The following is a 13607-nucleotide window of genomic DNA, read 5'->3' on the forward strand; positions in this document are numbered from 1 at the left end:
TCTATCTATCTATCTATCATCTATCTATCTATCTATCTATCTCATATCTATCTCTCTCATATCTATCTATCTATCTATCTATCTATCTATCTATCTATCTATCTATCTATCTATCTATCTATCTATCTATCTATCTATCTATCTATCTATCTATCTCCTCTTTCTTTTATATTGCACCCCTTCCTATCTCTCTCTATAACAATCAGTCCGGCACTAGTGATATTAGTATATATAGAATTACTTGCCTGGGATCAGCAGTGTGAGGAGCAGTAACAAGAAGAGAACTTCTGCCGCCGCGATCATTGTTACAACTGTCAATAAATAACTGCCAGTGAGAAACCACAGAGGGAGGGACTGTGCTGCCTGTAACTAATGAAGCTAAAGTCTCAATAGAGACTACAGAGAGACCCCTGAGAGGAGGGACTGCAGAGAGACCCCTGAGAGGATAGACTGCAGAGAGACCCCTGAGAGGAGGGACTGCAGAGAGACCCCTGAGAGGATAGACTGCAGAGAGACCCCTGAGAGGAGGGACTGCAGAGAGACCCCTGAGAGGATAGACTGCAGAGAGACCCCTGAGAGGAGGGACTGCAGAGAGACCCCTGAGAGGATAGACTGCAGAGAGACCCCTGAGAGGATAGACTGCAGAGAGACCTCTGAGAGGAGAGACTGCAGAGAGACCCCTGAGAGGAGAGACTGCAGACAGACCCCTGAGAGGAGAGACTGCAGAGAGACCTCTGAGAGGAGGGACTGCAGAGAGACCCCTGAGAGGAGAGACTGCAGAGAGACCTCTGAGAGGAGAGACTGCAGAGAGACCCCTGAGAGGAGAGACTGCAGAGAGACCTCTGAGAGGAGGGACTGCAGAGAGACCCCTGAGAGGAGAGACTGCAGAGAGACCCCTGAGAGGAGGGACTGCAGAGAGACCCCTGAGAGGAGAGACTGCAGAGAGACCTCTGAGAGGAGAGACTGCAGAGAGACCCCTGAGAGGAGGAACTGCAGAGAGACCTCTGAGAGGAGAGACTGCAGAGAGACCCCTGAGAGGAGAGACTGCAGAGAGACCCCTGAGAGGAGGGACTGCAGAGAGACCTCTGAGAGGAGAGACTGCAGAGAGACTCCTGAGAGGATAGACTGCAGAGAGACCTCTGAGAGGAGAGACTGCAGAGAGACCCCTGAGAGGAGGGACTGCAGAGAGACCTCTGAGAGGAGAGACTGCAGAGAGACCCCTGAGAGGAGGGACTGCAGAGAGACCCCTGAGAGGATAGACTGCAGAGAGACCTCTGAGAGGAGAGACTGCAGAGAGACCCCTGAGAGGAGGGACTGCAGAGAGACCCCTGAGAGGATAGACTGCAGAGAGACCCCTGAGAGGATAGACTGCAGAGAGACCTCTGAGAGGAGAGACTGCAGAGAGACCCCTGAGAGGAGGAACTGCAGAGAGACCTCTGAGAGGAGAGACTGCAGAGAGACCCCTGAGAGGAGAGACTGCAGAGAGACCCCTGAGAGGAGGGACTGCAGAGAGACCTCTGAGAGGAGAGACTGCAGAGAGACCCCTGAGAGGATAGACTGCAGAGAGACCTCTGAGAGGAGAGACTGCAGAGAGACCCCTGAGAGGAGGGACTGCAGAGAGACCTCTGAGAGGAGAGACTGCAGAGAGACCTCTGAGAGGAGAGACTGCAGAGAGACTCCTGAGAGGAGAGACTGCAGAGAGACCCCTGGGTCTGTATGACGTTATCTACAGGGGGGGGGGGGTCTGTATGGCGTTATCTACAGGGGAGCTGTGTGGCGTTATCTACAGGGGGGCTGTGTGGCGTTATCTACAGGGGGCTGTGTGGCGTTATCTACAGGGGGGTTCTGTATGGCGTTATCTACAGGGGGTTCTGTATGGCGTTATCTACAGGGGGCTGTGTGGCGTTATCTACAGGGGGGGCTGTAAAAAAGGCACCGTCTACAAGGGGGGGTTGTGTGACACCCAGGGGGTCCTGTGGATAGGGGACACATGTCTTATGTAGGAACAACTCGTTTAATGGAAGAGCGGGGAGATACCTCCCTGCTCTGCCGTAGTGTTTAGTGGCGTCGCGCTGTAGCAGCCATAGCGGCAGCTAGCGGAGCCTCCGGCCATGGTGGGGGCCCGTGCCGGCGGGCAACACGGGCCCTCTCATGCTGCGGGCCTCGTAGAAGAACTCCATACAGTATAATACCCCCATAGCTGCCCCATACAGTATAATGGCCCATAGCTGCCCTCATACCGGCTAATGCCCCCAAAGCTACCCCATACAGCATAATGCTCCCATAGCTGCCCCCACAGTACAATGCCCCCTAGCTGCCCTTATACAGTTTAATGCTTCTTAGCTGCCCCTAGTGCCAGTGCCCTTGTAGATAGTGACACAATGTCCATGTAGATAGGGCCCATGTATATAGCACCACAGTGCCCCTGTACAGAGCTGATGGTTCCCTGCTTCAGAATTGGGTTCAACTGTATCTGAGGACGCAGATACTGTTGACAGCAGGACATAACCTGGTCACTCGGGACAGCGGGACACCGCCTGGAATCCAGAACTGTCCCGCAGAATACGGGATGGTTGGGAGGCAAAGAGTAGAGTATGTAGAGACTGCAGAGAGATCCCTACGAGGAGAGTCGCTAGAGAGAGCAGCATCTGGAGAGAGCGGCAGAGACTGAGACAAAAGTGAAGCTCAAGACAGCGACAAGAATAAAGAACGTGGCTTAGAACTGCTGGCCCTGTGTCACACGTTGGATTTGAGGAGACCCCTGTGCAGGTGGTCTGGGGATATTGGATATTATGCAGAGACACTGATATTGTGTCGCTGCATAATTTACGGTTCTTCATTTTATTGCAGAAGTTGAAAAATCTGCCATCCGTTGTTGTGCTCTTATATTACTCTGGCTGCGCCACCTTTACAGGAATTACTGAGATGCCGTGTGTGTATATACTGCTGGACATGTTTTGGGTAATAATATTTATATATATACATGACTCGTGAAATCTGCCGATATATTTCCACAGATCACGTGTTATTCCACTGTGTACATGTAACCCATGCTGAGCTTTATCCAGTTATGAGGAGGATATAGCACTTTGCATAGAGGGTATGTGTCTGCACTGTATATATGGGGTATGTGCCTGCACTCTATACGAGGAGGATATAGCTGTATATGTACCTGGCACTGTACATAGAGTGTATGTGTCTGCACTGTACATATGGGATATGTTCCTGCACTCTATAGAGGATATAGCTGTATATGTACCTGGCACTGTACATAGACGGTATTTTTCTGCACTGTATATATGGGATATGCGCCTGCACTCTATACGAGGAGGATATAGCTGTATATGTACCTGGCATTGTATATAGAGGGTATGTGTCTGCACTGTATGTATGGGGTATGTGCCTGCACTCTATACGAGGAGGATATAGCTGTATATGTACCTGGCACTGTACATAGAGTGTACGGTATGTGTCTGCCCTCTGTGCACAGTCACCTTGTTACCCCACCACTGCAGTAATCATGTGCCCCCCTGACACTTTACTGACTTCATCTCTGTAGCTTGTGATTGGCCGCCATCATCATGTGACAGGAAGACATGTCAAAACTGCAGCTGAAGAATGGCAAGGCATCACAGAACATTGGGGGGGGGGGGGGGGGTTCAAAAGATGAATAAATAATTATTTGTTATTTTAGCATCTATCAAGTTTACTGGTATTTTTTTAATCTTCAGTTTTTATCTATTTGTTGTGAGCACGGTACTGTACAGTGTAGAAGAGAACTGTTGGTGGCTGGAAACTGTCAGCAAGAAGACTATATGCTGTTGATGGATCCTATTATGTATTTACTTTATTTTAATTATGGTACATTGTGTTACATTGTTTGGTTCTATTTTGAAAAAACTTTTGTCCGTTTACAGAGTTCACACATGTTGAACTGTGCTAAGTTATGTTAATGATAAAGGTTCACGTTCATTAAAACTTTTGAATTGTCTTGGAGATTGTGGGGGGTCCGGAGTCATCCGCACTCCACTGACCACTAGAACGGAGGGACTGTGTCCTATTGGAGATACACAGTACATGGCCGGTATTCAGCTCTCCGGGGAACTAGGCAATCCCCCCAACAATAACCGAAGGGGCAATGAAGTCAGGTGTAATGACGGTGAACCATTATATTTCAGTTTGCAATACCAAGCCTGACCACATGGAGTGCTAAAAAAAGTTTAGAAACTAAAGGGGTCGCCTGATTTTGTGCCATGAGCTGTGTCTGATATTGCAGGTCAGCCCTATGCAATAAATGCTGTAATGACAGTCAAAGTCCATGCAGAAGAGTGGCGCTGTTTCTGGTGGAAAAAAAACCAGACCCTTTATTCTAAACTCATGCAACCCATTTAATTAATGTATAAAGAAAAGTTCTGTGCCCTCCGGGCAGTTTATACAGATGGCCGATCCTTAGGATAGGCCATCCTATTCAGATCAATGTGTGTCCGATTTCCGGTACCCCGCTAATTAACTGACTCAAGTGGCCTCGGCCTCGGCAATGAACGCCGCACCCGCCCCAGTGTTTACCAGACACAGCATCATACACATCCATAGCGGTTGTGCCTGGGATTGCAGCTCAGTCCCACTTGAATGGGACTGGAACTGCAATCCCAGGTACAGCCGCTATGGATGTGTACAGCGCTGTGCCTGTAAAATGTGAAAAAGCTGTGGCGACGAACGCCGCGGCAGTATCAATCGGTAATCAGACCCCCACCTATCTGATATTGATGACCTATCCTAAGGATAGGTTACCCATATAAAATGCCTGGAAAACCCCTTTAGAGGCCATGTAGACCTTTGAGGGCATTTTTATTTAGTGCTTAATCCTGCTACCATCAGTCCCGCGGACCTGACGGGTCCAGTGTCGGCCGGTCCTGCGTGTCTTAGATGTTACTCTCATAACTTAGATGTGATCGATTACAGGTGGATCCTGCATGTTAAAAACATGCAGCACCCGCCGACACTGAAGCCGTCAGGTCCGCGGGACTGAAGGATTGAGTGTAAAGCGAATGGTACAACTGTTTTTTTTATAGAGAATACAGAACAGTTGTATCTCCAAAAGTAAAACAAATTTTTAATAAAAACTATTTACAAAGTTACACTAATCACACTGACTAATCTATTTATTAAAAAACAATTGCCCTTAAAGGTGTACATAGACTTTAATATTTCACTTTACTTGCATTGTGGCATATGTACTTTACTCTCCAGCACCACCTAGTGGTAAAATCTTCAATGAAGATGTAAACCCCTTGTGACCTGATTGTCCATGCATGCTGTTAAAGGGGTTTCCACTATTATTATTTTATGAATATATTACTCTCGTTTTCAACCTACACATTCTCTTCCATATAGTTTTTAACCTACTGTGGATCTATTACAAAATTAGGTCAACAGCAACCTCCAGTGGATTCTTAAAGGGATTTTCCAGCCGATAAAAATTGATGGCCGATCCTCAGGATAGGCCATCAATAGCTGATGGTTCGGTGTCCGACTCCCGGGATGCCTGTCGATCAGCTGTTTTGAATAGGCCATCAATTTTTATCGGCTAGAAAACCCCTTTAAAGACTTCAACAACCCTCATAATTTCTAGACCATCAATAAAGCCCCCTGCATATGGCCGAAGCTGTTTTCACGGTCTGTAATTACGGTCATGGACAGTCACCTGCGTTTTGGGCCGTGCTACCCTTATAGGAGCACGGTCCGTAAATGAAAAAATAGGACATGTCCTATTTTTTGCAGATCCTGTCTACGGCCCGGACACCTTCCCGTAAATATCAAAATTACGGTCGTGTGCATGGGGTCTAACCCTTTGATTTTTCACAGTCTTCTGATGTTGTAAAGATGGCTCAGAAGAACACATTGGTGGTGTCATAAACATCTGAAGGATCTTCAAAACTTGACTAGAGGAACATCTTCTTAGGGTTTTTCACATGTTCTCCTGTTTTTTTGTGGGTTTCCTCTCGGTTCTCCAGTTTCCTTGCACATTGTATTGTTTCAGAAAGGATGTCAGAATGCCCCCCTATGAACGTGTAAGATGGTGACCTGCCAAGAACAATACAACGTCTATGAGAAGAATATTTCATGTAGATAAAAGTCCAAGATGAATTCTAAACCTAGAAAGTGTAAGTGGGCCTGTTTTTGAAAACGTACAGATGATGTGAAAATTCGATCCAGAGCAGACCCTTGGAAGCATATTTTGAGGGTGCGAGGGTTAATAGTGTTATACCTTTCCACATGGTCAGAGTTGGTCCCCTCCCCTGGTGTCTCCTCACATGCACTGACTATTCCCATTCTCCTATGTGTGTTTATGTCAATGGCTTGCAAAGGTGTGACTGCTACAGTCATGGCAGCTTCTATGAGGACCAGCATCTGAGGGAGCCTGCCTCTATTTTAAAAAAGGGGTTGCATCATCTGAAATTTAAATTGCCGTGGCGATCAATTGATCGCTGCAGATCCATCTTCTCTAACCCCCGAGATTAGTTGCTATTGCCAGGGAAATCTCCATTCAGCCACTTACTCTTCAAACATGGTTACGTTGAGTCCTACAAAGCGGGAGCCATTCTTCCTTAGCAGCTCTTTGCTCTGGCCTATAGGGGGTCCCGAGGTGGTCCTGACCCCCCTCTATAATGTCAATGTGCCCTAATAGTGTCTATGGAAGACGATGTCAAGAGGGAACAGCCCCTTTAGAAGCTTCAGAAGAGGATAACTTGGGATTTATGGGGCATTTCTGATTACACCAGCTTCTGATGGAAAACATGCTAGTATTGGGCCCCATTCTAGGTTTTTCTTTGGGGCCCCATGATTATCTGTTACAACCCTGAATTAATTGTTTTTCGTCTTATCCTTCTTTGAGAGTGCATAGGAGTGCTTCTCTTTAATGGTACCCGCCAAAACCCTGGGCATCAGCTAGCAAGATATTTAGGAATAATCTGGTGAGAAGTGCTTCTTTTTAGCTAGTGCCCTCTGGTGGTGGACCCTGTGTGACCACCCGATTGCACACACTAAAGGGCTACCATGAACCAGTAGTTGCCAACTTGGTCTTTGTCATAAATGTATGGTAAATATGTGTTGTAGGCCAGGGCAGGATAATAGGCTCCGCCAATCCTGATTGTATGTAAAGTTTCAGAAACCTCCTTAGCCACCAAAAATCCATCTGGTGTAAAACAGTAAATAGAGGACAGGGAGGAGGCAGAGGAGGAGGATGCAGCTGCAGTTTATCATTCAGTGTTTTAGTGGGAAAACATGAGAGGAAAAGGGGAGATGAGACATTTGATTTGCTCAGAGCACACAGCAGAGCTCTCGTATTACGTCAGGAAGATCCTACCCATTCACTAAGCATGGCCCTGGCATCTGTCCAGGTTGACCTGAGCTAATGCTTATGATATTATTAGTAGTATTAGTAGCCATTGTACAGAATACATGCTTAATATGGATACAAATACAAGACTGTACCTGGTCATACGTAAGTGTGAGAGAGATGTATAGCTATCATGAAGATCAACAGAACAATCGCGGTCAGGAAAGATCTCAAAAATAAAGAACACGTAGAGATGAACGTCTTTTCTGCAACTGGAAGACACAAATATGTAAATATAATGGGCAAATTTTAACAAAAAAACTAAATGTTGAAATTCAGATCTAGATGTATAAAAGAGACAACTTGTCGGACAGTCTATGACCAAACACAGGTGCCTCAGTTACTTATAGAGGAACCATAGGATACAGTAGTTAGGTGCTCCCCAAGACATAGGTACCTTAAAGGCAGCCTAAGCAGCTACTATAGGGCTCCCTGGAGAGAGGGTCCTAGCCCAAGTGTTCTGCATCCCTTATAATGGGTGGTGGGAACTATGAAGATCCCGACTCCACCGGCCTGTCAATATAAGCAAACAAGTGTGTAGGTGTAGGGTATGAAGCCAAAATCCCAAATTGCTGATGGCTAATACATTGTTCCAACACTACTACTCAATAGTAGAGAGATGCTTATTGGGTTAGCGGAAACAAGTTTCAAGAACAACTGTAAAGACTATTTGAAGAGGTCCAAGAACCAATTATTCTATAAGTAAGGGAGTGCGGTGGCGCTGGAGCAATGTTCGTAACCATATGGCCAATCAAAACCTAAGGCGTACTATTTAAGGCAGGTTCTTACTGGCCTCTGCGCCAGTTATAGTGGATGATTCCCTGTTTTGACCTAGTCGCTATTTTTGTGTTCAGTGATCTGTATTGACCCGGGCTTGTCTGACTACTCTTCTGTTCATTCTACGGTATCGGATCCCGGATCTACTTGACCTCTGTTACCTGACCCTGACTTGTCTGATTACTCTTCTGTTAACTCTACATTATCGAATCCCGGATCTACTTGACCTCCTCACCCTGGCTTGTCTGACAACTCTTCTGGTTACTCTACCATACCACATATCTATTCTGCCTGACCTCTGTTACCTGACCCTGGCTTGTCTCACTACTCTTCTGTTAACTCTACAGTATCCGATCTTGGATCTACTTGACCTCTTGACCCTGGCTTGTCTGACTGCTGTAATGGCTATGATACCACATGTCTATTCTGCCAGACCTCCATTAACTGACCCTGGCTTGTAGGACTACTCTTCTGGCTACTCTACGATACCACATATATTTTCTGCCTGACCTTCATTACCTGACCCTGACTTGTCTGACTACTCTTCTCTTCACTTTACAGTATTGGATCCTGGATCTACTTGACCTCCGTTACCTGACCCTGGCTTGTCTGACTACTCTTCTGTTCACTCTACGATATTGGATCTCGGATCTACTTGACCTCCTTACCCTGGCTTGTCTGACTACTTTTCTGTCTACTCTAAGACACCACATATCTATTCTGCCTGACCTCTGTTACCTGACCTGGGCTTGTATGACTACTCTACTGATCACTCTACAGTATCGGATCTCGGATCTACTTGACCTCCATTACCTGTCCCGGACTTGTCTGACTACTCTTCTGTTCACTCTACGATATTGGATCTCGAATCTACTTGACCTCTGTTACCATCTTTGGCTAGACTTGACTACGTCTTCTTTACACTTCCACTCACCGAACAAAACCTCTAAACTCTCCCAAAGTATTCTAGTTCTGCCCACGCTAGACCTTATCCAGGGGATAAAACACCGGACTAGCTTAGGGAAAAGAAGTTCTGTACCACAACTTAAATCGATGTTGTGGGAATAAGGGGTTCTATAGGTTAATTGTGTCATCCGGACTGGCTCTGACTGGCTCTTTCCTAGTGTAATGTAGGAACCAGGACATTACAAAGGGGCAGAACTTAACCCAAAGTAAACACAATTGCAAATAAAATATATAATTTAGTAAGATTAGAGAGTTTAGTTATGTTGGACTAGAAACAGAAGATCGTCCATCAATATTTCATGATTTTCATTGATCAGGACTCTAATAGCAGTGAGGAACATTACCTTCAACTGGTATTTGCCAGTGGATGAGAACAGGGATGGAACCAAACGAGACCTCACACTTTATCCTGTCTTCATGGTCCCATTTGTCTTTATGAAGTAAGATGATGTTAATGAAAGTCCATGCCCCACCTGGTCTTTGAATGGAGGTCATCGTGCCCTTGTGATGTGTCCCAGAGATGTTCCAGGTTATACGGACTGTAGGGCGAATCTCATGTACAACACAAGCCAACTGCACTGTCCTTATAGGATGCGATTGCTGGATGTGGACCAGAAGATGGGCAAAGCCATTGGGTGTGGAACTTTCTGGAAACAGATTTGGTAGGAAATAAGAGTCACATATACAGTATATACAGAAGAACAATTATTCTGGATGGAGAAATCAACCAATGGAGTTAGTTCATCTATTGGTCAATCGAAATTCGAATTCGTCAGGTTGTGTACCTTCAGGAAATAAATAACGTTTGAGGGTACGTCCCCTTTTTGGGGTGTTTACTCCTTTGTATATTGACGGAATATTGAATTACTTCAATTTTTTTTTTAATTATTACTATTAGGACGTGCGTGTGGATTTAGTGTGTGTGTTGCCTGTTAACCCCCTGACCACCAATAAGTGGTGCCTTATTGCTTCTTTTTCTGCACAGCAGATATATGAACTTCTGTTAGGTTAACCCTCTGAGCACCCATGCTTTACAGCTGACTTAGTGTAACAATGTAGTAGCATGTCAGTTGTAAAGGTACTTAAAGGGTGTAAGGGGAGGTCCAACCACCCCCCTTCCTCAAAAAAAAAAAGATACCGGCATATACAGTAGTTAGGTTTCCTGTTTCTCCCCATCACATTTTTGGGTCTTTTATCACCATGATGTATGTTTATACACCTCTCTCCCCATTCTCATTCCGTGTTTCTACATATCCCAGCATCCTCTGCTTCCCTATGCTCCTCCCACTAGCTCTTTTTGCTCCCGTTTTTTTTTTTTACTCCCCATGAGCAGCATTAGTACGCTGTTCCTCTGAATCCGAACCCTTTTATAATGTATCTCCCCACCCTTATGAGCCTATTATTATCCCTCCCAACATCACAGTTTGTATGTTTTTACTCCTCTGGAGCACAAACAAATGTGCAGCTTTACTTGAATAAATGGATAAACTCTCTGACTAGGTCATATTTTTAGTCGGGCACTTGAACTTTCATATATTTTTTTTTTGCACAAAAAAATATAATCATTGTTGCAAAGTTGCAGGAGGGTAACTAATACGGGCTGGAGAGGCATGTGCCCACAGATCCTAGGTTCTAGGAGGATTGCCAACAAGCCACTCTGGATTGGTCGGGGTATTTAGAGGGCTAGGGCAGTAAACTGAAAGTTTGCTCTGGTCAAAGGAAAGCCTAGATACAATTCTGCAAAGTTGAATGAAGGTGGTCATGACTGTAAACCACTAGATAGGACTACTACATTGTTCAGGTTGTCTGCTTTCACAAAATGTATAGGGTTTGGGGATACACTAATGTTTTTAAGGTGTTGAATCTCTGTTTTTTCTCTAGCGTTACTTTTAGTTTTGGTTCTTTTTGTGGCATATACAGATGTAGCCAAGTTTATCTTGGCTCTGATAACTTGCTGCAGCGTGATATTGCGCAACAAAAGCCATTGAAAAGCCACTGAAAAAGGCAAGTTAAACTTTCGTGACACTGTGTATTTAATGCCTTAAAAGTCAAGATAAATATGGCTACATCTGTACCAACTCTTTACACATAAAACATTTACTTTTTGGAGGTTTGGTGTTTCCAATGTTCTGCTTGCGCCAGAGTTGTAGCCACAAACATGGATTTTTATGCATTTTTTTTTACACAACATTATGTAATGAAAAATTGCATGAGGGTGCCCATGAGTTCTGGGGGGCATTTTTAGAAATTATATGGCTATGGGGATATAATAGGAATTTTCTATTTTATAATTCAGGTACATGTCAGAAGTGTGAAAAATTCTACCGGTTATTGCAAAATATTCAGAATCCCCAGGCAACAAAAAAGTGAAAAATCCCCCCGAGTGATAGATGCTGATGTCAGCGTTTTCCCCGGTACCTGCTATAAATGTGTAAACGGCGTCATGTCATTACTACAGGCAATTTATATATTTCTTAGGAGTCATTAATAGTTTAAGATCTTACCTCTGACATTTATGGAGGTTCCATTTGCAATGATATTAGACGTATGATAATAGTATGAACAGAAGTAAACCCCAGAATCACTGGTCTGTGTATTATGTATCTGTAGTGTAGCCACATAACGGTTATTATTACAGACATATTTATTCATGTCATCATACGAAGCACAGGATTTAACTAGTGAAATGTTTCCTCCAGTTGTCCAACTTCTCCGGTACCAGGAGATCAGAGTTCCAGCTTGTAATGGTTCATTGGACACACAAGAAAGTTCTGCCGTGGTCTTTACATCAACAAATATGACATCCGCAGGCTGATACAGAACCATCGGAACAGCAATCACTACAAAAAAAAAAGAAAAAAACAAATCTCTGCATCAGAGGGTTTGTGAAGGTACTGATTCTCCTTGTGGAGATCAAGCTGGAAGGGAGCCTTAAGAGCAATGCTATCTGGGAAAATAATATTCAAAATAGCTATTCTCCAGAAGGAAGAATCTGTCTCTAGCAGGGGCGTAGCTAGGGGGGGGGGGGGGCAGGAGGGGCATAGGGAAGGGGGGGGGGGGGCGCCGAAGAGCAGCTGATCGCTGCTGACAGGCGCCCCGTATGTCGGACACCTGCAGCAGCTTAGGAAGAGCCAGGACATTACGGCGTTCTGACTGGGGTCTGTGACGGCCAGGGAGTGGACCAGTCCAGTCACCTGACCTCACGTCAGTGACATGAGGTCAGATGACTCAGGTCAGGGGACAGGTCCACTACCGGGCTGCAGCCTTCCAGCTCTGCCTCTACTCTGTGCTCTGCACACACGCCTCTGCTACACAGTACAGATAATGTAGTAGATGTTACCTGCAGTCCTATGTAACACCACAGATAACACAGTGATAACTCTCTGAGTACAGATAATGTAGTAGTTTTACCTGCAGTCCTATGTAACACCACAGATAACACAGTGATAACTCTCTGAGTACAGATAATGTAGTAGATGTTACCTGCAGTCCTATGTAACACCACAGATAACACAGTGATAACTCTCTGAGTATAGATAATGTAGTAGCTGTTGCCTGCAGTCCTATGTAACACCGCAGATAACACATTGTGCTAAATTACAATCTCAGCTCTGCTACAATGTGTTATCTGTGGTGTTACATAGGACTGCAGGCAACAGCTACTACATTATCTGTACTCAGAGAGTTATCTCTGTGTTATCTGTAGTGTTACATAGGACGGCAGGTAACATCTACTACATTATCTGTAATCAGAGAGTTATCACTGTGTTATCTGTGGTGTTACATAGGACTGCAGGAAACACTACTACATTATCTGTACTCAGAGAGATATCACTGTGATATCTGTGGTGTTACATAGGACGGCAGGTAACATCTACTACATTATCTGTACTCAGAGAGATATCACTGTGTTATCGGTGGTGTTACATAGGACTGCAGATAACACTACTACATTATCTGTACTCAGAGAGTTATCACTGTGTTATCTGTGGTGTTACATAGGCCTGCAGGAAACATCTACTACATTATCTGTACTCAGAGAGATATCACTGTGTTATCTGTGGTGTTACATAGGACTGCAGGAAACACTACTACATTATCTGTACTCAGAGAGATATCACTGTGATATCTGTGGTGTTACATAGGACGGCAGGTAACATCTACTACATTATCTGTACTCAGAGAGTTATCACTGTGTTATCTGTGGTGTTACATAGGACTGCAGGTAACATCTACTACATTATCTGTGCTGTGTACATATGTGCCTGTGTGCGTATATATGGGTCTGTTTGTGAATGTGTCTTTGTGCTTGTATATTTGTGCCTTTTATGTATTTGTATATGTTCCTGTCTGTGTATTTATCTGCCTGTGTGTGTGTGTGTGTGTGTGTGTGTGTGTGTGTGTGTGTGTGTGTGTGTGCGTGTGCGCATATATGTGTTTGTACGTCTATATAGTTACCTGTGTG

At 44.8% G+C, this 13607-nt stretch overlaps 1 protein-coding gene across 1 annotated transcript; it reads right to left on the reverse strand.

Annotated features, from left to right (window-relative positions):
- Positions 1-5161: 5161 nt before the first annotated feature.
- LOC142664573 (uncharacterized) lies at positions 5162-12108 on the reverse strand. Its single transcript, XM_075843736.1, has 4 exons — positions 11647-12108; positions 9487-9789; positions 7495-7611; positions 5162-6084 (listed from the first exon to the last, which is right to left on the reverse strand). Exons 1-3 carry the CDS (start codon positions 11966-11968, stop codon positions 7499-7501), a joined length of 738 nt encoding a protein of 245 aa, XP_075699851.1. The 5' UTR covers positions 11969-12108; the 3' UTR covers positions 5162-6084; positions 7495-7498.
- Positions 12109-13607: the final 1499 nt, after the last annotated feature.

This window comes from Rhinoderma darwinii, chromosome 12 (genome assembly GCF_050947455.1).
Source record: "Rhinoderma darwinii isolate aRhiDar2 chromosome 12, aRhiDar2.hap1, whole genome shotgun sequence".
NCBI classification, from domain to species: Eukaryota; Metazoa; Chordata; class Amphibia; order Anura; family Rhinodermatidae; genus Rhinoderma; species Rhinoderma darwinii.

Excerpts from the sequence above, each read along its gene's own strand:
- LOC142664573 (XM_075843736.1), bottom strand. The coding sequence starts at position 11,968 with ATGGTTCTGTATCAGCCTGCGGATGTCATATTTGTTGATGTAAAGACC. Across the intron at positions 9,790-11,646 it reads AACCTCCATAAATGTCAGAG|AAAGTTCCACACCCAATGGC; the intron begins GTAAGATCTTAA and ends ATCTGTTTCCAG. Across the intron at positions 7,612-9,486 it reads CTGGCAAATACCAGTTGAAG|TTGCAGAAAAGACGTTCATC; the intron begins GTAATGTTCCTC and ends TGTGTCTTCCAG.